The sequence below is a fragment of the Salmo salar genome, chromosome 28, assembly GCF_965601325.2.
Source record: "Salmo salar chromosome 28, fSalSal1, whole genome shotgun sequence".
NCBI classification, from domain to species: Eukaryota; Metazoa; Chordata; class Actinopteri; order Salmoniformes; family Salmonidae; genus Salmo; species Salmo salar.
In genome coordinates, this window is record NC_138318.1 from 40,960,001 (window position 1) to 40,982,500 (window position 22,500).

The 22,500-nt window shown below is 42.9% G+C and overlaps 1 protein-coding gene across 3 annotated transcripts in view; it reads right to left on the minus strand.

The window, feature by feature from the left end:
- Positions 1-22,500, minus strand: part of LOC106589972 (uncharacterized) — a 230,297-nt gene that overhangs the window by 198,408 nt on the left and 9,389 nt on the right. For all 3 annotated transcript variants that reach the window (XR_014383054.1, XM_082970596.1, XM_082970595.1), the window contains exon 2: positions 21,939-22,041. Coding sequence is in view for 2 of the 3 variants with exons in the window: in XM_082970596.1 (XP_082826722.1) it covers positions 21,939-21,977 (39 nt within the window). In the remaining variant the exon portion in view is untranslated. The remainder of the gene's footprint in view (positions 1-21,938; positions 22,042-22,500) is intronic.

A 22,500-nucleotide genomic window follows, 5' to 3' on the forward strand; every position in this document is an offset into this window, starting at 1 on the left:
ACCACCTTTATCTCTACTGACAGACCACCTTTATCTCTACAGGCAGACCACCTTTATCTCTACAGACAGACCACCTTTATCTCTACTGACAGACCACCTTTATCTCTACAGACAGACCACCTTTATCTCTACTGACAGACCACCTTTATCTCTACAGACAGACCACCTTTATCTCTACTGACAGACCACCTTTATCTCTACTGACAGACCACCTTTATCTCTACAGACAGACCACCTTTATCTCTACAGACAGACCACCTTTATCTCTACAGACAGACCACCTTTATCTCTACAGGCAGACCACCTTTATCTCTACTGACAGACCACCTTTATCTCTACAGACAGACCACCTTTATCTCTACTGACAGACCACCTTTATCTCTACAGGCAGACCACCTTTATCTCTACTGACAGACCACCTTTATCTCTACAGACAGACCACCTTTATCTCTACAGACAGACCACCTTTATCTCTACTGACAGACCACCTTTATCTCTACAGACAGACCACCTTTATCTCTACTGACAGACCACCTTTATCTCTACAGACAGACCACCTTTATCTCTACTGACAGACCACCTTTATCTCTACAGGCAGACCACCTTTATCTCTACTGACAGACCACCTTTATCTCTACAGACAGACCACCTTTATCTCTACAGACAGACCACCTTTATCTCTACTGGCAGACCACCTTTATCTCTACAGACAGACCACCTTTATCTCTACTGACAGACCACCTTTATCTCTACAGGCAGACCACCTTTATCTCTACTGACAGACCACCTTTATCTCTACAGACAGACCACCTTTATCTCTACAGACAGACCACCTTTATCTCTACAGACAGACCACCTTTATCTCTACAGACAGACCACCTTTATCTCTACAGACAGACCACCTTTATCTCTACTGACAGACCACCTTTATCTCTACTGACAGACCACCTTTATCTCTACAGGCAGACCACCTTTATCTCTACTGACAGACCACCTTTATCTCTACTGACAGACCACCTTTATCTCTACAGACAGACCACCTTTATCTCTACAGACAGACCACCTTTATCTCTACTGACAGACCACCTTTATCTCTACAGACAGACCACCTTTATCTCTACAGACAGACCACCTTTATCTCTACAGACAGACCCCCTTTATCTCTACTGACAGACCACCTTTATCTCTACTGACAGACCACCTTTATCTCTACTGACAGACCACCTTTATCTCTACAGACAGACCACCTTTATCTCTACAGACAGACCACCTTTATCTCTACTGACAGACCACCTTTATCTCTACAGACAGACCACCTTTATCTCTACAGACAGACCACCTTTATCTCTACTGACAGACCACCTTTATCTCTACAGACAGACCACCTTTATCTCTACAGACAGACCACCTTTATCTCTACTGACAGACCACCTTTATCTCTACAGACAGACCACCTTTATCTCTACAGACAGACCACCTTTATCTCTACAGACAGACCACCTTTATCTCTACTGACAGAGCACCTTTATCTCTACAGACAGACCACCTTTATCTCTACAGACAGACCCCCTTTATCTCTACAGACAGACCACCTTTATCTCTACAGACAGACCACCTTTATCTCTACTGACAGACCACCTTTATCTCTACAGGCAGACCACCTTTATCTCTACTGACAGACCACCTTTATCTCTACAGGCAGACCACCTTTATCTCTGCTGACAGACCACCTTTATCTCTACAGACAGACCACCTTTATCGCTACAGACAGACCACCTTTATCTCTACAGACAGACCACCTTTATCTCTACAGACAGACCACCTTTATCTCTACAGGCAGACCACCTTTATCTCTACAGACAGACCCCCTTTATCTCTACAGACAGACCCCCTTTATCTCTACAGGCAGACCACCTTTATCTCTACAGACAGACCACCTTTATCTCTACAGACAGACAACCTTACCTCTACAGGCAGACCACCTTTATCTCTACAGACAGACTACCTTTATCTCTACAGACAGACCACCTTTATCTCTACAGACAGACCACCATTATCTCTACAGACAGACCCCCTCAACTTGATTGACTCTCTGACATGGACAAACAACCATCTGTCAGTCACACCTTCCTTGTGTGTGTTTTGTCCATCGTTCCAGATTCAAATTGGTGAGTTCAAACCAGATGCAGCTGTTACCTACTTCTTAAATGCATGAGCAAAATCACTTAAGAAACACACACACACGAGACGCACACACACAAGACGCACACACACACACACACACACACACACACACACACGAGACGCACACAGACAGATGGACACACACACACACACACACACACACACACACACACACACACACACACACACACACACACACACACACACACGCTGTATCTCCATCTCAACTGTAGCTGTTGCAAATGATTTTGGTCTCCCTGAGCTGGTAGAACCAGCAACTACATTCTCAGTGGTGCCACCTTCTGGCTGAAACAGGGAAGTGTCAAATTTAAAAAAATCACACATTTCTGCTAATGGCAACAACAACAAAAACTGATTGGATGTGTGGGCGTATAACGCGAACGTCTAGCGGACCCAAAGGTTCGAATCTCATCACGGACAACTACAGGACCGACTTCCGTGCTTCTACACCTGCATTGCTTGCTGTTTGGGGGGGTTTTAGGCTGGGTTTCTGTACAGCACTTTGTGACATCAGCTGATGTAAGAAGGGCTATATAAATACATTTGATTTGATTTGATACAAAATTCTCATGCTTGTAATTTAAAGCCTTGAATGGATTAATAAGCCCCAAGTACATCAACTAGCCTTCTGCTCCCTTGCCCCTCACGCCTATGGAATGTTCTCCCTGACCATCTGAGAGCCTTTCTATCACTGAACTTTGAAAACAGTCCTTAATTAAAAACCCACTTCTACAGGTTTTTTATAATCCTAGTCCCAATCTAAAATATATTCAGCACCCCACTTCTACATGTGTTTCATAATCCTAGTCCCAATCTAAAATATATTCAGCAACCCACTTCTACAGATGTTTCATAATCCTAGTCCCAATCTAAAATATATTCAGCAACCCACTTCTACAGATTTTTCATAATCCTAATCCCAATCTAAAATATATTCAGCACCTAGCCCACTGTTGATATTATACCTGATTCTAAATGTATGTTGTTTTTATTGTATATATATAAAAAAAATCATAATCTGAAATTAAATGTATTATTATTATATACAAATTAAATGTATTATTATTATTATTATTATTATTATTATTATTATTAACTTTAGCATTTTATTGAGCAAGGCACTTAACTATTGTTCCTCTCGTAAATCGCTCTGGATAAGAGCATCTGCTAAATTACTAAAATGTAAATGTGATATATGTAAATGTAGCTAATTAGGAACTTTGCAACTACTTAGCATGTTATCTAACCCTTCCCTTAACCCTAATCTTAACTCTTTAACCTAACTCTAACCCCTAACTCCTAGCCTAGGTAACGTTAGCCACTTAGCTAACATTAGAGTTAGCCACCTAGCTAACGTTAGCCACCTAGCTAACGTTAGCCACCTAGCTAACGTTAGCCACTTAGCTAACATTAGAGTTAGCCACTTAGCTAACATTAGAGTTAGCCTCCTATCTAACGTTAGCCACAACAAATTGGAATTCATAACATATTGTACGTATTGCAAATTTGTGCATTTGGAGCGAATTGCAATTCGTAACATATCATACGAAATGAATGATAGACATCCACAAATTAATACATACCATACCATACCATACGTACTAATTTGAGTTTCCCGGATTTTTCGTTTACTATGTTACGTCTACAGGTTGAAAAGATTGGTATTTGGCAAGACCATAGGCATGAGGCATGTCTGTCTGCACGAGCAGAATTAACTACAGACAGATGGAACAAAGCAATGTTGTTGAGCGATAACAAGAGCACTCTAAAACGTCACTCTGAGAATGAGTCCCAAATGGCATCCTATTTCCTACATAGTGCGCTACTTTTGACAAGGGCCTATAGGACGAACGGCATCCTATTCCCTATATAGTACACTACTTTGGACCAGGGCCTATAGGACGAACAACATCCTATTCCCTAAATAGTGCACTACTTTTAACCAGGGCCTATAGGACGAACGACATCCTATTCCCTATTCAGTGCACTACCTTTGACCAGGGCCTATAGGACAAACGGCATCCTATTCCCTACATAGTGCACTACTTTTGAAGAATACCCCATAGGCCCAAAAAGATAACAATGACACTAAATAGAGAATAGGGTGCCATTCAGGATTATCTCTGAGAAAGCCAAGCACAAGGCAGTTCAGCGTATAATAGTCCACTGGGAGGGAAAATCGTCTAATGTTTATGTTTTAATCCTATTAAAACAATCCCAGAATTCCACAGAGTTACTGACCATGCTAGGAAACCAATGTTATATTTGTTAGCTCAGTACCATCAGTGGATAACTAGCCTGGTACCAGTTGGCTAGCCTGGATAACTAGCCTGGTACCAGTTGGCTAGCCTGGATAACTAGCCTGGTACCAGTTGGCTAGCCTGGATAACTAGCCTGGTACCAGTTTGCTAGCCTGGATAACTAGACTAGCCAGTAGTAGCCGATTCTACTACTGGCTAGAAGTGGCTATAGTAGCCAGGATAGCCGATTCTAGCTGGTAGAAGTGGTTATAGTAGCTGGTAGTAGCAGATTCTAGGTGGTAGAAATGACTATAGTAGCCAGGAGTAGCAGATTCTAGCTGGTAGAAGTGGCTGTAGTAGCTGGTAGTAGTAGATTCTAGCTGGTAGAAGTGGCAATAGTAGCTGGTAGTAGCAGATTCTATCTGGTATAAGTGGCTATAGTAGCTGATAGTAGTAGATTCTAGCTGGTAGAAGTGGCTATAGTAGCTGGTAGTAGCAGATTCTAGCTGGTAGAAGTGGCTATAGTAGCTGCTGGTAGAAGATTCTAGCTGGTAGAAGTGGCTATAGTAGTTGGTAGTAGTAGATTCTAGCTGGTAGAAGTGGCTATAGTAGCTGGTAGAAGTGGCTATAATAGCTGGTAGAAGTGGCTATAGTAGCCAGGAGTAGCAGTTTCTAGCAGGTAGAAGTGGCTATAGTTGCCGGTAGTAGCAGAATCTAGCTGTCTCTACTGACAGACCACCTTTATCTCTACAGACAGACCACCTTTATCTCTACAGACAGACCACCTTTATCTCTACAGGCAGACCACCTTTATCTCTACAGACAGACCACCTTTATCTCTACTGACAGACCACCTTTATCTCTACTGACAGACCACCTTTATCTCTACTGACAGACCACCTTTATCTCTACAGGCAGACCACCTTTATCTCTACAGACAGACCACCTTTATCTCTACTGACAGACCACCTTTATCTCTACAGACAGACCACCTTTATCTCTACTGACAGACCACCTTTATCTCTACAGACAGACCACCTTTATCTCTACTGACAGACCACCTTTATCTCTACTGACAGACCACCTTTATCTCTACAGACAGACCACCTTTATCTCTACAGACAGACCACCTTTATCTCTACAGACAGACCACCTTTATCTCTACTGACAGACCACCTTTATCTCTACAGACAGACCACCTTTATCTCTACTGACAGACCACCTTTATCTCTACAGGCAGACCACCTTTATCTCTACTGACAGACCACCTTTATCTCTACAGACAGACCACCTTTATCTCTACAGACAGACCACCTTTATCTCTACTGACAGACCACCTTTATCTCTACAGACAGACCACCTTTATCTCTACTGACAGACCACCTTTATCTCTACAGACAGACCACCTTTATCTCTACTGACAGACCACCTTTATCTCTACAGGCAGACCACCTTTATCTCTACTGACAGACCACCTTTATCTCTACAGACAGACCACCTTTATCTCTACAGACAGACCACCTTTATCTCTACTGGCAGACCACCTTTATCTCTACAGACAGACCACCTTTATCTCTACTGACAGACCACCTTTATCTCTACAGGCAGACCACCTTTATCTCTACTGACAGACCACCTTTATCTCTACTGACAGACCACCTTTATCTCTACTGACAGACCACCTTTATCTCTACTGACAGACCACCTTTATCTCTACAGACAGACCACCTTTATCTCTACTGACAGACCACCTTTATCTCTACAGACAGACCACCTTTATCTCTACAGACAGACCACCTTTATCTCTACAGGCAGACCACCTTTATCTCTACAGACAGACCACCTTTATCTCTACTGACAGACCACCTTTATCTCTACTGACAGACCACCTTTATCTCTACTGACAGACCACCTTTATCTCTACAGGCAGACCACCTTTATCTCTACAGACAGACCACCTTTATCTCTACTGACAGACCACCTTTATCTCTACAGACAGACCACCTTTATCTCTACTGACAGACCACCTTTATCTCTACAGACAGACCACCTTTATCTCTACTGACAGACCACCTTTATCTCTACTGACAGACCACCTTTATCTCTACAGACAGACCACCTTTATCTCTACAGACAGACCACCTTTATCTCTACAGACAGACCACCTTTATCTCTACAGGCAGACCACCTTTATCTCTACTGACAGACCACCTTTATCTCTACAGACAGACCACCTTTATCTCTACTGACAGACCACCTTTATCTCTACAGGCAGACCACCTTTATCTCTACTGACAGACCACCTTTATCTCTACAGACAGACCACCTTTATCTCTACAGACAGACCACCTTTATCTCTACTGACAGACCACCTTTATCTCTACAGACAGACCACCTTTATCTCTACTGACAGACCACCTTTATCTCTACAGACAGACCACCTTTATCTCTACTGACAGACCACCTTTATCTCTACAGGCAGACCACCTTTATCTCTACTGACAGACCACCTTTATCTCTACAGACAGACCACCTTTATCTCTACAGACAGACCACCTTTATCTCTACTGGCAGACCACCTTTATCTCTACAGACAGACCACCTTTATCTCTACTGACAGACCACCTTTATCTCTACAGGCAGACCACCTTTATCTCTACTGACAGACCACCTTTATCTCTACTGACAGACCACCTTTATCTCTACTGACAGACCACCTTTATCTCTACAGACAGACCACCTTTATCTCTACTGACAGACCACCTTTATCTCTACAGGCAGACCACCTTTATCTCTACTGACAGACCACCTTTATCTCTACAGACAGACCACCTTTATCTCTACAGACAGACCACCTTTATCTCTACAGACAGACCACCTTTATCTCTACAGACAGACCACCTTTATCTCTACTGACAGACCACCTTTATCTCTACTGACAGACCACCTTTATCTCTACAGGCAGACCACCTTTATCTCTACTGACAGACCACCTTTATCTCTACTGACAGACCACCTTTATCTCTACAGACAGACCACCTTTATCTCTACAGACAGACCACCTTTATCTCTACTGACAGACCACCTTTATCTCTACAGACAGACCACCTTTATCTCTACAGACAGACCACCTTTATCTCTACAGACAGACCCCCTTTATCTCTACTGACAGACCACCTTTATCTCTACTGACAGACCACCTTTATCTCTACTGACAGACCACCTTTATCTCTACAGACAGACCACCTTTATCTCTACAGACAGACCACCTTTATCTCTACTGACAGACCACCTTTATCTCTACAGACAGACCACCTTTATCTCTACAGACAGACCACCTTTATCTCTACTGACAGACCACCTTTATCTCTACAGACAGACCACCTTTATCTCTACAGACAGACCACCTTTATCTCTACTGACAGACCACCTTTATCTCTACAGACAGACCACCTTTATCTCTACAGACAGACCACCTTTATCTCTACAGACAGACCACCTTTATCTCTACTGACAGAGCACCTTTATCTCTACAGACAGACCACCTTTATCTCTACAGACAGACCCCCTTTATCTCTACAGACAGACCACCTTTATCTCTACAGACAGACCACCTTTATCTCTACTGACAGACCACCTTTATCTCTACAGGCAGACCACCTTTATCTCTACTGACAGACCACCTTTATCTCTACAGGCAGACCACCTTTATCTCTGCTGACAGACCACCTTTATCTCTACAGACAGACCACCTTTATCGCTACAGACAGACCACCTTTATCTCTACAGACAGACCACCTTTATCTCTACAGACAGACCACCTTTATCTCTACAGGCAGACCACCTTTATCTCTACAGACAGACCCCCTTTATCTCTACAGACAGACGCCCTTTATCTCTACAGGCAGACCACCTTTATCTCTACAGACAGACCACCTTTATCTCTACAGACAGACAACCTTACCTCTACAGGCAGACCACCTTTATCTCTACAGACAGACTACCTTTATCTCTACAGACAGACCACCTTTATCTCTACAGACAGACCACCATTATCTCTACAGACAGACCCCCTCAACTTGATTGACTCTCTGACATGGACAAACAACCATCTGTCAGTCACACCTTCCTTGTGTGTGTTTTGTCCATCGTTCCAGATTCAAATTGGTGAGTTCAAACCAGATGCAGCTGTTACCTACTTCTTAAATGCATGAGCAAAATCACTTAAGAAACACACACACACGAGACGCACACACACAAGACGCACACACACACACACACACACACACACACACACACGAGACGCACACAGACAGATGGACACACACACACACACACACACACACACACACACACACACACACACACACACACACACACACACACACACACACGCTGTATCTCCATCTCAACTGTAGCTGTTGCAAATGATTTTGGTCTCCCTGAGCTGGTAGAACCAGCAACTACATTCTCAGTGGTGCCACCTTCTGGCTGAAACAGGGAAGTGTCAAATTTAAAAAAATCACACATTTCTGCTAATGGCAACAACAACAAAAACTGATTGGATGTGTGGGCGTATAACGCGAACGTCTAGCGGACCCAAAGGTTCGAATCTCATCACGGACAACTACAGGACCGACTTCCGTGCTTCTACACCTGCATTGCTTGCTGTTTGGGGGGGTTTTAGGCTGGGTTTCTGTACAGCACTTTGTGACATCAGCTGATGTAAGAAGGGCTATATAAATACATTTGATTTGATTTGATACAAAATTCTCATGCTTGTAATTTAAAGCCTTGAATGGATTAATAAGCCCCAAGTACATCAACTAGCCTTCTGCTCCCTTGCCCCTCACGCCTATGGAATGTTCTCCCTGACCATCTGAGAGCCTTTCTATCACTGAACTTTGAAAACAGTCCTTAATTAAAAACCCACTTCTACAGGTTTTTTATAATCCTAGTCCCAATCTAAAATATATTCAGCACCCCACTTCTACATGTGTTTCATAATCCTAGTCCCAATCTAAAATATATTCAGCAACCCACTTCTACAGATGTTTCATAATCCTAGTCCCAATCTAAAATATATTCAGCAACCCACTTCTACAGATTTTTCATAATCCTAATCCCAATCTAAAATATATTCAGCACCTAGCCCACTGTTGATATTATACCTGATTCTAAATGTATGTTGTTTTTATTGTATATATATAAAAAAAATCATAATCTGAAATTAAATGTATTATTATTATATACAAATTAAATGTATTATTATTATTATTATTATTATTATTATTATTATTAACTTTAGCATTTTATTGAGCAAGGCACTTAACTATTGTTCCTCTCGTAAATCGCTCTGGATAAGAGCATCTGCTAAATTACTAAAATGTAAATGTGATATATGTAAATGTAGCTAATTAGGAACTTTGCAACTACTTAGCATGTTATCTAACCCTTCCCTTAACCCTAATCTTAACTCTTTAACCTAACTCTAACCCCTAACTCCTAGCCTAGGTAACGTTAGCCACTTAGCTAACATTAGAGTTAGCCACCTAGCTAACGTTAGCCACCTAGCTAACGTTAGCCACCTAGCTAACGTTAGCCACTTAGCTAACATTAGAGTTAGCCACTTAGCTAACATTAGAGTTAGCCTCCTATCTAACGTTAGCCACAACAAATTGGAATTCATAACATATTGTACGTATTGCAAATTTGTGCATTTGGAGCGAATTGCAATTCGTAACATATCATACGAAATGAATGATAGACATCCACAAATTAATACATACCATACCATACCATACGTACTAATTTGAGTTTCCCGGATTTTTCGTTTACTATGTTACGTCTACAGGTTGAAAAGATTGGTATTTGGCAAGACCATAGGCATGAGGCATGTCTGTCTGCACGAGCAGAATTAACTACAGACAGATGGAACAAAGCAATGTTGTTGAGCGATAACAAGAGCACTCTAAAACGTCACTCTGAGAATGAGTCCCAAATGGCATCCTATTTCCTACATAGTGCGCTACTTTTGACAAGGGCCTATAGGACGAACGGCATCCTATTCCCTATATAGTACACTACTTTGGACCAGGGCCTATAGGACGAACAACATCCTATTCCCTAAATAGTGCACTACTTTTAACCAGGGCCTATAGGACGAACGACATCCTATTCCCTATTCAGTGCACTACCTTTGACCAGGGCCTATAGGACAAACGGCATCCTATTCCCTACATAGTGCACTACTTTTGAAGAATACCCCATAGGCCCAAAAAGATAACAATGACACTAAATAGAGAATAGGGTGCCATTCAGGATTATCTCTGAGAAAGCCAAGCACAAGGCAGTTCAGCGTATAATAGTCCACTGGGAGGGAAAATCGTCTAATGTTTATGTTTTAATCCTATTAAAACAATCCCAGAATTCCACAGAGTTACTGACCATGCTAGGAAACCAATGTTATATTTGTTAGCTCAGTACCATCAGTGGATAACTAGCCTGGTACCAGTTGGCTAGCCTGGATAACTAGCCTGGTACCAGTTGGCTAGCCTGGATAACTAGCCTGGTACCAGTTGGCTAGCCTGGATAACTAGCCTGGTACCAGTTTGCTAGCCTGGATAACTAGACTAGCCAGTAGTAGCCGATTCTACTACTGGCTAGAAGTGGCTATAGTAGCCAGGATAGCCGATTCTAGCTGGTAGAAGTGGTTATAGTAGCTGGTAGTAGCAGATTCTAGGTGGTAGAAATGACTATAGTAGCCAGGAGTAGCAGATTCTAGCTGGTAGAAGTGGCTGTAGTAGCTGGTAGTAGTAGATTCTAGCTGGTAGAAGTGGCAATAGTAGCTGGTAGTAGCAGATTCTATCTGGTATAAGTGGCTATAGTAGCTGATAGTAGTAGATTCTAGCTGGTAGAAGTGGCTATAGTAGCTGGTAGTAGCAGATTCTAGCTGGTAGAAGTGGCTATAGTAGCTGCTGGTAGAAGATTCTAGCTGGTAGAAGTGGCTATAGTAGTTGGTAGTAGTAGATTCTAGCTGGTAGAAGTGGCTATAGTAGCTGGTAGAAGTGGCTATAATAGCTGGTAGAAGTGGCTATAGTAGCCAGGAGTAGCAGTTTCTAGCAGGTAGAAGTGGCTATAGTTGCCGGTAGTAGCAGAATCTAGCTGTCTCTACTGACAGACCACCTTTATCTCTACAGACAGACCACCTTTATCTCTACAGACAGACCACCTTTATCTCTACAGGCAGACCACCTTTATCTCTACAGACAGACCACCTTTATCTCTACTGACAGACCACCTTTATCTCTACTGACAGACCACCTTTATCTCTACTGACAGACCACCTTTATCTCTACAGGCAGACCACCTTTATCTCTACAGACAGACCACCTTTATCTCTACTGACAGACCACCTTTATCTCTACAGACAGACCACCTTTATCTCTACTGACAGACCACCTTTATCTCTACAGACAGACCACCTTTATCTCTACTGACAGACCACCTTTATCTCTACTGACAGACCACCTTTATCTCTACAGACAGACCACCTTTATCTCTACAGACAGACCACCTTTATCTCTACAGACAGACCACCTTTATCTCTACTGACAGACCACCTTTATCTCTACAGACAGACCACCTTTATCTCTACTGACAGACCACCTTTATCTCTACAGGCAGACCACCTTTATCTCTACTGACAGACCACCTTTATCTCTACAGACAGACCACCTTTATCTCTACAGACAGACCACCTTTATCTCTACTGACAGACCACCTTTATCTCTACAGACAGACCACCTTTATCTCTACTGACAGACCACCTTTATCTCTACAGACAGACCACCTTTATCTCTACTGACAGACCACCTTTATCTCTACAGGCAGACCACCTTTATCTCTACTGACAGACCACCTTTATCTCTACAGACAGACCACCTTTATCTCTACAGACAGACCACCTTTATCTCTACTGGCAGACCACCTTTATCTCTACAGACAGACCACCTTTATCTCTACTGACAGACCACCTTTATCTCTACAGGCAGACCACCTTTATCTCTACTGACAGACCACCTTTATCTCTACTGACAGACCACCTTTATCTCTACTGACAGACCACCTTTATCTCTACTGACAGACCACCTTTATCTCTACAGACAGACCACCTTTATCTCTACTGACAGACCACCTTTATCTCTACAGACAGACCACCTTTATCTCTACAGACAGACCACCTTTATCTCTACAGGCAGACCACCTTTATCTCTACAGACAGACCACCTTTATCTCTACTGACAGACCACCTTTATCTCTACTGACAGACCACCTTTATCTCTACTGACAGACCACCTTTATCTCTACAGGCAGACCACCTTTATCTCTACAGACAGACCACCTTTATCTCTACTGACAGACCACCTTTATCTCTACAGACAGACCACCTTTATCTCTACTGACAGACCACCTTTATCTCTACAGACAGACCACCTTTATCTCTACTGACAGACCACCTTTATCTCTACTGACAGACCACCTTTATCTCTACAGACAGACCACCTTTATCTCTACAGACAGACCACCTTTATCTCTACAGACAGACCACCTTTATCTCTACAGGCAGACCACCTTTATCTCTACTGACAGACCACCTTTATCTCTACAGACAGACCACCTTTATCTCTACTGACAGACCACCTTTATCTCTACAGGCAGACCACCTTTATCTCTACTGACAGACCACCTTTATCTCTACAGACAGACCACCTTTATCTCTACAGACAGACCACCTTTATCTCTACTGACAGACCACCTTTATCTCTACAGACAGACCACCTTTATCTCTACTGACAGACCACCTTTATCTCTACAGACAGACCACCTTTATCTCTACTGACAGACCACCTTTATCTCTACAGGCAGACCACCTTTATCTCTACTGACAGACCACCTTTATCTCTACAGACAGACCACCTTTATCTCTACAGACAGACCACCTTTATCTCTACTGGCAGACCACCTTTATCTCTACAGACAGACCACCTTTATCTCTACTGACAGACCACCTTTATCTCTACAGGCAGACCACCTTTATCTCTACTGACAGACCACCTTTATCTCTACTGACAGACCACCTTTATCTCTACTGACAGACCACCTTTATCTCTACAGACAGACCACCTTTATCTCTACTGACAGACCACCTTTATCTCTACAGGCAGACCACCTTTATCTCTACTGACAGACCACCTTTATCTCTACAGACAGACCACCTTTATCTCTACAGACAGACCACCTTTATCTCTACAGACAGACCACCTTTATCTCTACAGACAGACCACCTTTATCTCTACTGACAGACCACCTTTATCTCTACTGACAGACCACCTTTATCTCTACAGGCAGACCACCTTTATCTCTACTGACAGACCACCTTTATCTCTACTGACAGACCACCTTTATCTCTACAGACAGACCACCTTTATCTCTACAGACAGACCACCTTTATCTCTACTGACAGACCACCTTTATCTCTACAGACAGACCACCTTTATCTCTACAGACAGACCACCTTTATCTCTACAGACAGACCCCCTTTATCTCTACTGACAGACCACCTTTATCTCTACTGACAGACCACCTTTATCTCTACTGACAGACCACCTTTATCTCTACAGACAGACCACCTTTATCTCTACAGACAGACCACCTTTATCTCTACTGACAGACCACCTTTATCTCTACAGACAGACCACCTTTATCTCTACAGACAGACCACCTTTATCTCTACTGACAGACCACCTTTATCTCTACAGACAGACCACCTTTATCTCTACAGACAGACCACCTTTATCTCTACTGACAGACCACCTTTATCTCTACAGACAGACCACCTTTATCTCTACAGACAGACCACCTTTATCTCTACAGACAGACCACCTTTATCTCTACTGACAGAGCACCTTTATCTCTACAGACAGACCACCTTTATCTCTACAGACAGACCCCCTTTATCTCTACAGACAGACCACCTTTATCTCTACAGACAGACCACCTTTATCTCTACTGACAGACCACCTTTATCTCTACAGGCAGACCACCTTTATCTCTACTGACAGACCACCTTTATCTCTACAGGCAGACCACCTTTATCTCTGCTGACAGACCACCTTTATCTCTACAGACAGACCACCTTTATCGCTACAGACAGACCACCTTTATCTCTACAGACAGACCACCTTTATCTCTACAGACAGACCACCTTTATCTCTACAGGCAGACCACCTTTATCTCTACAGACAGACCCCCTTTATCTCTACAGACAGACCCCCTTTATCTCTACAGGCAGACCACCTTTATCTCTACAGACAGACCACCTTTATCTCTACAGACAGACAACCTTACCTCTACAGGCAGACCACCTTTATCTCTACAGACAGACTACCTTTATCTCTACAGACAGACCACCTTTATCTCTACAGACAGACCACCATTATCTCTACAGACAGACCCCCTCAACTTGATTGACTCTCTGACATGGACAAACAACCATCTGTCAGTCACACCTTCCTTGTGTGTGTTTTGTCCATCGTTCCAGATTCAAATTGGTGAGTTCAAACCAGATGCAGCTGTTACCTACTTCTTAAATGCATGAGCAAAATCACTTAAGAAACACACACACACGAGACGCACACACACAAGACGCACACACACACACACACACACACACACACACACACGAGACGCACACAGACAGATGGACACACACACACACACACACACACACACACACACACACACACACACACACACACACACACACACGCTGTATCTCCATCTCAACTGTAGCTGTTGCAAATGATTTTGGTCTCCCTGAGCTGGTAGAACCAGCAACTACATTCTCAGTGGTGCCACCTTCTGGCTGAAACAGGGAAGTGTCAAATTTAAAAAAATCACACATTTCTGCTAATGGCAACAACAACAAAAACTGATTGGATGTGTGGGCGTATAACGCGAACGTCTAGCGGACCCAAAGGTTCGAATCTCATCACGGACAACTACAGGACCGACTTCCGTGCTTCTACACCTGCATTGCTTGCTGTTTGGGGGGGTTTTAGGCTGGGTTTCTGTACAGCACTTTGTGACATCAGCTGATGTAAGAAGGGCTATATAAATACATTTGATTTGATTTGATACAAAATTCTCATGCTTGTAATTTAAAGCCTTGAATGGATTAATAAGCCCCAAGTACATCAACTAGCCTTCTGCTCCCTTGCCCCTCACGCCTATGGAATGTTCTCCCTGACCATCTGAGAGCCTTTCTATCACTGAACTTTGAAAACAGTCCTTAATTAAAAACCCACTTCTACAGGTTTTTTATAATCCTAGTCCCAATCTAAAATATATTCAGCACCCCACTTCTACATGTGTTTCATAATCCTAGTCCCAATCTAAAATATATTCAGCAACCCACTTCTACAGATGTTTCATAATCCTAGTCCCAATCTAAAATATATTCAGCAACCCACTTCTACAGATTTTTCATAATCCTAATCCCAATCTAAAATATATTCAGCACCTAGCCCACTGTTGATATTATACCTGATTCTAAATGTATGTTGTTTTTATTGTATATATATAAAAAAAATCATAATCTGAAATTAAATGTATTATTATTATATACAAATTAAATGTATTATTATTATTATTATTATTATTATTATTATTATTAACTTTAGCATTTTATTGAGCAAGGCACTTAACTATTGTTCCTCTCGTAAATCGCTCTGGATAAGAGCATCTGCTAAATTACTAAAATGTAAATGTGATATATGTAAATGTAGCTAATTAGGAACTTTGCAACTACTTAGCATGTTATCTAACCCTTCCCTTAACCCTAATCTTAACTCTTTAACCTAACTCTAACCCCTAACTCCTAGCCTAGGTAACGTTAGCCACTTAGCTAACATTAGAGTTAGCCACCTAGCTAACGTTAGCCACCTAGCTAACGTTAGCCACCTAGCTAACGTTAGCCACTTAGCTAACATTAGAGTTAGCCACTTAGCTAACATTAGAGTTAGCCTCCTATCTAACGTTAGCCACAACAAATTGGAATTCATAACATATTGTACGTATTGCAAATTTGTGCATTTGGAGCGAATTGCAATTCGTAACATATCATACGAAATGAATGATAGACATCCACAAATTAATACATACCATACCATACCATACGTACTAATTTGAGTTTCCCGGATTTTTCGTTTACTATGTTACGTCTACAGGTTGAAAAGATTGGTATTTGGCAAGACCATAGGCATGAGGCATGTCTGTCTGCACGAGCAGAATTAACTACAGACAGATGGAACAAAGCAATGTTGTTGAGCGATAACAAGAGCACTCTAAAACGTCACTCTGAGAATGAGTCCCAAATGGCATCCTATTTCCTACATAGTGCGCTACTTTTGACAAGGGCCTATAGGACGAACGGCATCCTATTCCCTATATAGTACACTACTTTGGACCAGGGCCTATAGGACGAACAACATCCTATTCCCTAAATAGTGCACTACTTTTAACCAGGGCCTATAGGACGAACGACATCCTATTCCCTATTCAGTGCACTACCTTTGACCAGGGCCTATAGGACAAACGGCATCCTATTCCCTACATAGTGCACTACTTTTGAAGAATACCCCATAGGCCCAAAAAGATAACAATGACACTAAATAGAGAATAGGGTGCCATTCAGGATTATCTCTGAGAAAGCCAAGCACAAGGCAGTTCAGCGTATAATAGTCCACTGGGAGGGAAAATCGTCTAATGTTTATGTTTTAATCCTATTAAAACAATCCCAGAATTCCACAGAGTTACTGACCATGCTAGGAAACCAATGTTATATTTGTTAGCTCAGTACCATCAGTGGATAACTAGCCTGGTACCAGTTGGCTAGCCTGGATAACTAGCCTGGTACCAGTTGGCTAGCCTGGATAACTAGCCTGGTACCAGTTGGCTAGCCTGGATAACTAGCCTGGTACCAGTTTGCTAGCCTGGATAACTAGACTAGCCAGTAGTAGCCGATTCTACTACTGGCTAGAAGTGGCTATAGTAGCCAGGATAGCCGATTCTAGCTGGTAGAAGTGGTTATAGTAGCTGGTAGTAGCAGATTCTAGGTGGTAGAAATGACTATAGTAGCCAGGAGTAGCAGATTCTAGCTGGTAGAAGTGGCTGTAGTAGCTGGTAGTAGTAGATTCTAGCTGGTAGAAGTGGCAATAGTAGCTGGTAGTAGCAGATTCTATCTGGTATAAGTGGCTATAGTAGCTGATAGTAGTAGATTCTAGCTGGTAGAAGTGGCTATAGTAGCTGGTAGTAGCAGATTCTAGCTGGTAGAAGTGGCTATAGTAGCTGCTGGTAGAAGATTCTAGCTGGTAGAAGTGGCTATAGTAGTTGGTAGTAGTAGATTCTAGCTGGTAGAAGTGGCTATAGTAGCTGGTAGAAGTGGCTATAATAGCTGGTAGAAGTGGCTATAGTAGCCAGGAGTAGCAGTTTCTAGCAGGTAGAAGTGGCTATAGTTGCCGGTAGTAGCAGAATCTAGCTGGTAGAAGTGGCTATAGTAGCCAGGAGTAGCAGTTTCTAGCTGGTAGAAGAGGCTATAGTAGCCAGGAGTAGTAGAGTCTAGCTGGTAGAAGTGGCTATAGTAGCCGGTAGTAGCAGATTCTAGATGGTAGAAGTGGCTACAGTAGCTGGTAGTAGTAGATTCTAGCTGGTAGAAGTGGCTATAGTAGCCAGGAGTACCAGATTCTAGCTGGTAGAAGTGGCTATAGTAGCCGATAGTAGCAGATTCTAGCTGGTAAATTTGGCTATAGTAGCCAGGAGTAGCAGATTCTAGCTGGTAGAAGTGGCTATAGTAGCTGGTAGTAGTAGATTCTAGCTGGTAGAAGTGGCTATAGTAGCCAGGAGTAGCAGATTCTAGCTGGTAGAAGTGTCTATAGTAGCTGGTAGTAGTAGATTCTAGCTGGTAGAAGTGGCTATAGTAGCTGGTAGTAGTAGATTCTAGCTGGTAGAAGTGGCTATAGTAGCTGGTAGTAGTAGATTCTAGCTGGTAGAAGTGGCTATAGTAGCTAGTAGTAGTAGATTCTAGCTGGTAGAAGTGGCTATAGTAGCCAGGAGTAGCAGTTTCTAGCTGGTAGAAGTGGATATAGTAGCTGGTAGTAGTAGATTCTAGCTGGTAGAAGTGGCTATAGTAGCCAGGAGTAGCAGCCCCTGGTAGAAATGGCTATAGTAGCTGGTAGTAGTAGATTCTAGCTGGTAGAAGTGGCAATAGTAGCTGGTAGTAGTAGATTCTAGCTGGTAGAAGTGGCTATAGTCGCTGGTAGTAGTAGATTCTAGCTGGTAGAAGTGGCTATAGTAGCTGGTAGTAGTAGATTCTAGCTGGTAGAAGTGGCTATAGTAGCCAGGAGTAGCAGTTTCTAGCTGGTAGAAGTGGCTATAGTAGCTGGTAGTAGTAGATTCTAGCAGGTAGAAGTGGCTATAGTAGCTAGTAGTAGTAGATTCTAGCTGGTAGAAGTGGCTATAGTAGCCAGGAGTAGCAGCCCCTGGTAGATATGGCTATAGTAGCTGGTAGTAGTAGATTCTAGCTGGTAGAAGTGGCTATAGTAGCTGGTAGTAGTAGATTCTAGCTGGTAGAAGTGGCTATAGTAGCCAGGAGTAGCAGTTTCTAGCTGGTAGAAGTGGCTATAGTAGCCGGTTGTTGTAGTTTCTAGCTGGTAGAAGTGGCTATAGTAGCCAGGAGTAGCAGCCCCTGGTAGAAATTGCTATAGTAGCTGGTAGTAGTAGATTCTAGCTCGTAGAAGTGGCTATAGTAGCTGGTAGTAGTAGATTCTAGCTGGTAGAAGTGGCTATAGTAGCTGGTAGTAGTAGATTCTAGCTGGTAGAAGTGGCTATAGTAGCTGGTAGTAGTAGATTCTAGCTGGTAGAAGTGGCTATAGTAGCCAGGAGTAGTAGATTCTAGCTGGTAGTAGTGGCTATAGTAGCTGGTAGTAGTAGATTCTAGCTGGTAGAAGTGGCTATAGTAGCCGGTAGTAGCAGATTCTAGCTGGTAAAAGTGGCTATAGTCGCTGGTAGTAGTAGATTCTAGCTGGTAGAAGTGGCTATAGTAGCTGGTAGTAGTAGATTCTAGCAGGTAGAAGTGGCTATAGTAGCCAGGGGAAGTAGATTCTAGCTGGTAGAAGTGGCTATAGTAGCTGGTAGTAGTAGATTCTAGCAGGTAGAAGTGGCTATAGTAGCTGGTAGAAGTGGATATAGTAGCTGGTAGTAGTAGATTCTAGCTGGTAGAAGTGGCTATAGTAGCCAGGAGTAGCAGCCCCTGGTAGAAATGGCTATAGTAGCTGGTAGTAGTAGATTCTAGCTGGTAGAAGTGGCAATAGTAGCTGGTAGTAGTAGATTCTAGCTGGTAGAAGTGGCTATAGTAGCTGGTAGTAGTAGATTCTAGCTGGTAGAAGTGGCTATAGTCGCTGGTAGTAGTAGATTCTAGCTGGTAGAAGTGGCTATAGTAGCTGGTAGTAGTAGATTCTAGCTGGTAGAAGTGGCTATAGTAGCCAGGAGTAGCAGTTTCTAGCTGGTAGAAGTGGCTATAGTAGCTGGTAGTAGTAGATTCTAGCTGGTAGAAGTGGCTATAGTAGCCAGGAGTAGCAGCCCCTGGTAGATATGGCTATAGTAGCTGGTAGTAGTAGATTCTAGCTGGTAGAAGTGGCTATAGTAGCTGGTAGTAGTAGATTCTAGCTGGTAGAAGTGGCTATAGTAGCCAGGAGTAGCAGTTTCTAGCTGGTAGAAGTGGCTATAGTAGCCGGTTGTTGTAGTTTCTAGCTGGTAGAAGTGGCTATAGTAGCCAGGAGTAGCAGCCCCTGGTAGAAATTGCTATAGTAGCTGGTAGTAGTAGATTCTAGCTCGTAGAAGTGGCTATAGTAGCTGGTAGTAGTAGATTCTAGCTGGTAGAAGTGGCTATAGTAGCTGGTAGTAGTAGATTCTAGCTGGTAGAAGTGGCTATAGTAGCTGGTAGTAGTAGATTCTAGCTGGTAGAAGTGGCTATAGTAGCCAGGAGTAGTAGATTCTAGCTGGTAGTAGTGGCTATAGTAGCTGGTAGTAGTAGATTCTAGCTGGTAGAAGTGGCTATAGTAGCCGGTAGTAGCAGATTCTAGCTGGTAAAAGTGGCTATAGTCGCTGGTAGTAGTAGATTCTAGCTGGTAGAAGTGGCTACAGTAGCTGGTAGTAGTAGATTCTAGCAGGTAGAAGTGGCTATAGTAGCCAGGGGAAGTAGATTCTAGCTGGTAGAAGTGGCTATAGTAGCTGGTAGTAGTAGATTCTAGCAGGTAGAAGTGGCTATAGTAGCTGGTAGTAGTAGATTCTAGCAGGTAGAAGTGGCTATAGTAGCTAGTAGTAGTAGATTCTAGCAGGTAGAAGTGGCTATAGTAGCTGGTAGTAGTAGATTCTAGCTGGTAGAAGTGGATATAGTAGCTAGTAGTAGTAGATTCTAGCTGGTAGAAGTGGCTATAGTAGCCAGGAGTAGCAGTTTCTAGCTGGTAGAAGTGGATATAGTAGCTAGTAGTAGTAGATTCTAGCTGGTAGAAGTGGCTATAGTAGCTGGTAGTAGTAGATTCTAGCTGGTAGAAGTGGATATAGTAGCTAGTAGTAGTAGATTCTAGCTGGTAGAAGTGGCTATAGTAGCTAGTAGTAGTAGATTCTAGCAGGTAGAAGTGGCTATAGTAGCTAGTAGTAGTAGATTCTAGCAGGTAGAAGTGGCTATAGTAGCCAGTAGTAGTAGATTCTAGCTGGTAGAAGTGGCTATAGTAGCCGGTAGTAGCAGATTCTAGCTGGTAGAAGTGGCTATAGTAGCCAGTAGTAGTAGATTCTAGCTGGTAGAAGTGCCTATAGTAGCTAGTAGTAGTAGATTCTAGCTGGTAGAAGTGGCTATAGTAGCTGGTAGTAGTAGATTATAGCTGGTAGAAGTGGCTATAGTAGCCGGTAGTAGCAGATTCTAGCTGGTAGAAGTGGCTATAGTAGCTAGTAGTAGTAGATTCTAGCTGGTAGAAGTGGCTATAGTAGCCAGGAGTAGTAGATTCTAGCAGGTAGAAGTGGCTATAGTAGCTAGTAGTAGTAGATTCTAGCTGGTAGAAGTGGCTGTAGTAGCCAGGAGTAGCACTGAGGACAGACATCATTTCAACGTCTAGTTTTGATTTACATTTAGTTTAGTTGTCAGCTAACCTGAATTCAACTTGAATTCAAAACATTTCACCATATCATTGGATTTAGGTCAAAAAGTTGGTGACTTTTAACATTGATTACTTTTTTCAAATCCAATCAGTTTTCCACGTTGTTTCAACGTCAACACATTGAATTATATTGTTGAAATGACGTGGAAACAATGTTGATTCAGCCAGTTTTTGCCCAGTGGGCAGCGGGTCAGTTAGTTTCTCTCATCCCATGTCTTACCGGTGCTTGGACCTCGACGGCGCTGTTCCCGTTCCCCATGGTGGATCAGTGTGTCTCAGGGCAGACAGGCAGAGCAAAGCCCAGTCTCATCAGCTGGAGCTGGCTGAAACACAGAAGCAGAGCACTACCTTCAGTATAATCACAGGACAGCTGCAGAGCACTACCTTCAGTATGACCACAGGACAGCAGCAGAGCACTACCTTCAGTATAACCACAGGACAGCTGGCAGAGCACTACCTTCAGTATAATCACAGGACAGCTGGCAGAGCACTACCTTCAGTATAATCACAGGGCAGCAGCAGAGCACTACCTTCAGTATAATCACAGGACAGCAGCAGAGCACTACCTTCAATATGACCACAGGACAGCTGCAGAGCACTACCTTCAGTATGACCACAGGACAGCTGCAGAGCACTACCTTCAGTATAATCACAGGGCAGCAGCAGAGCACTACCTTCAGTATAATCACAGGGCAGCAGCAGAGCACTACCTTCAGTATGACCACAGGACAGCAGCAGAGCACTACCTTCAGTATGACCACAGGACAGCAGCAGAGCACTAC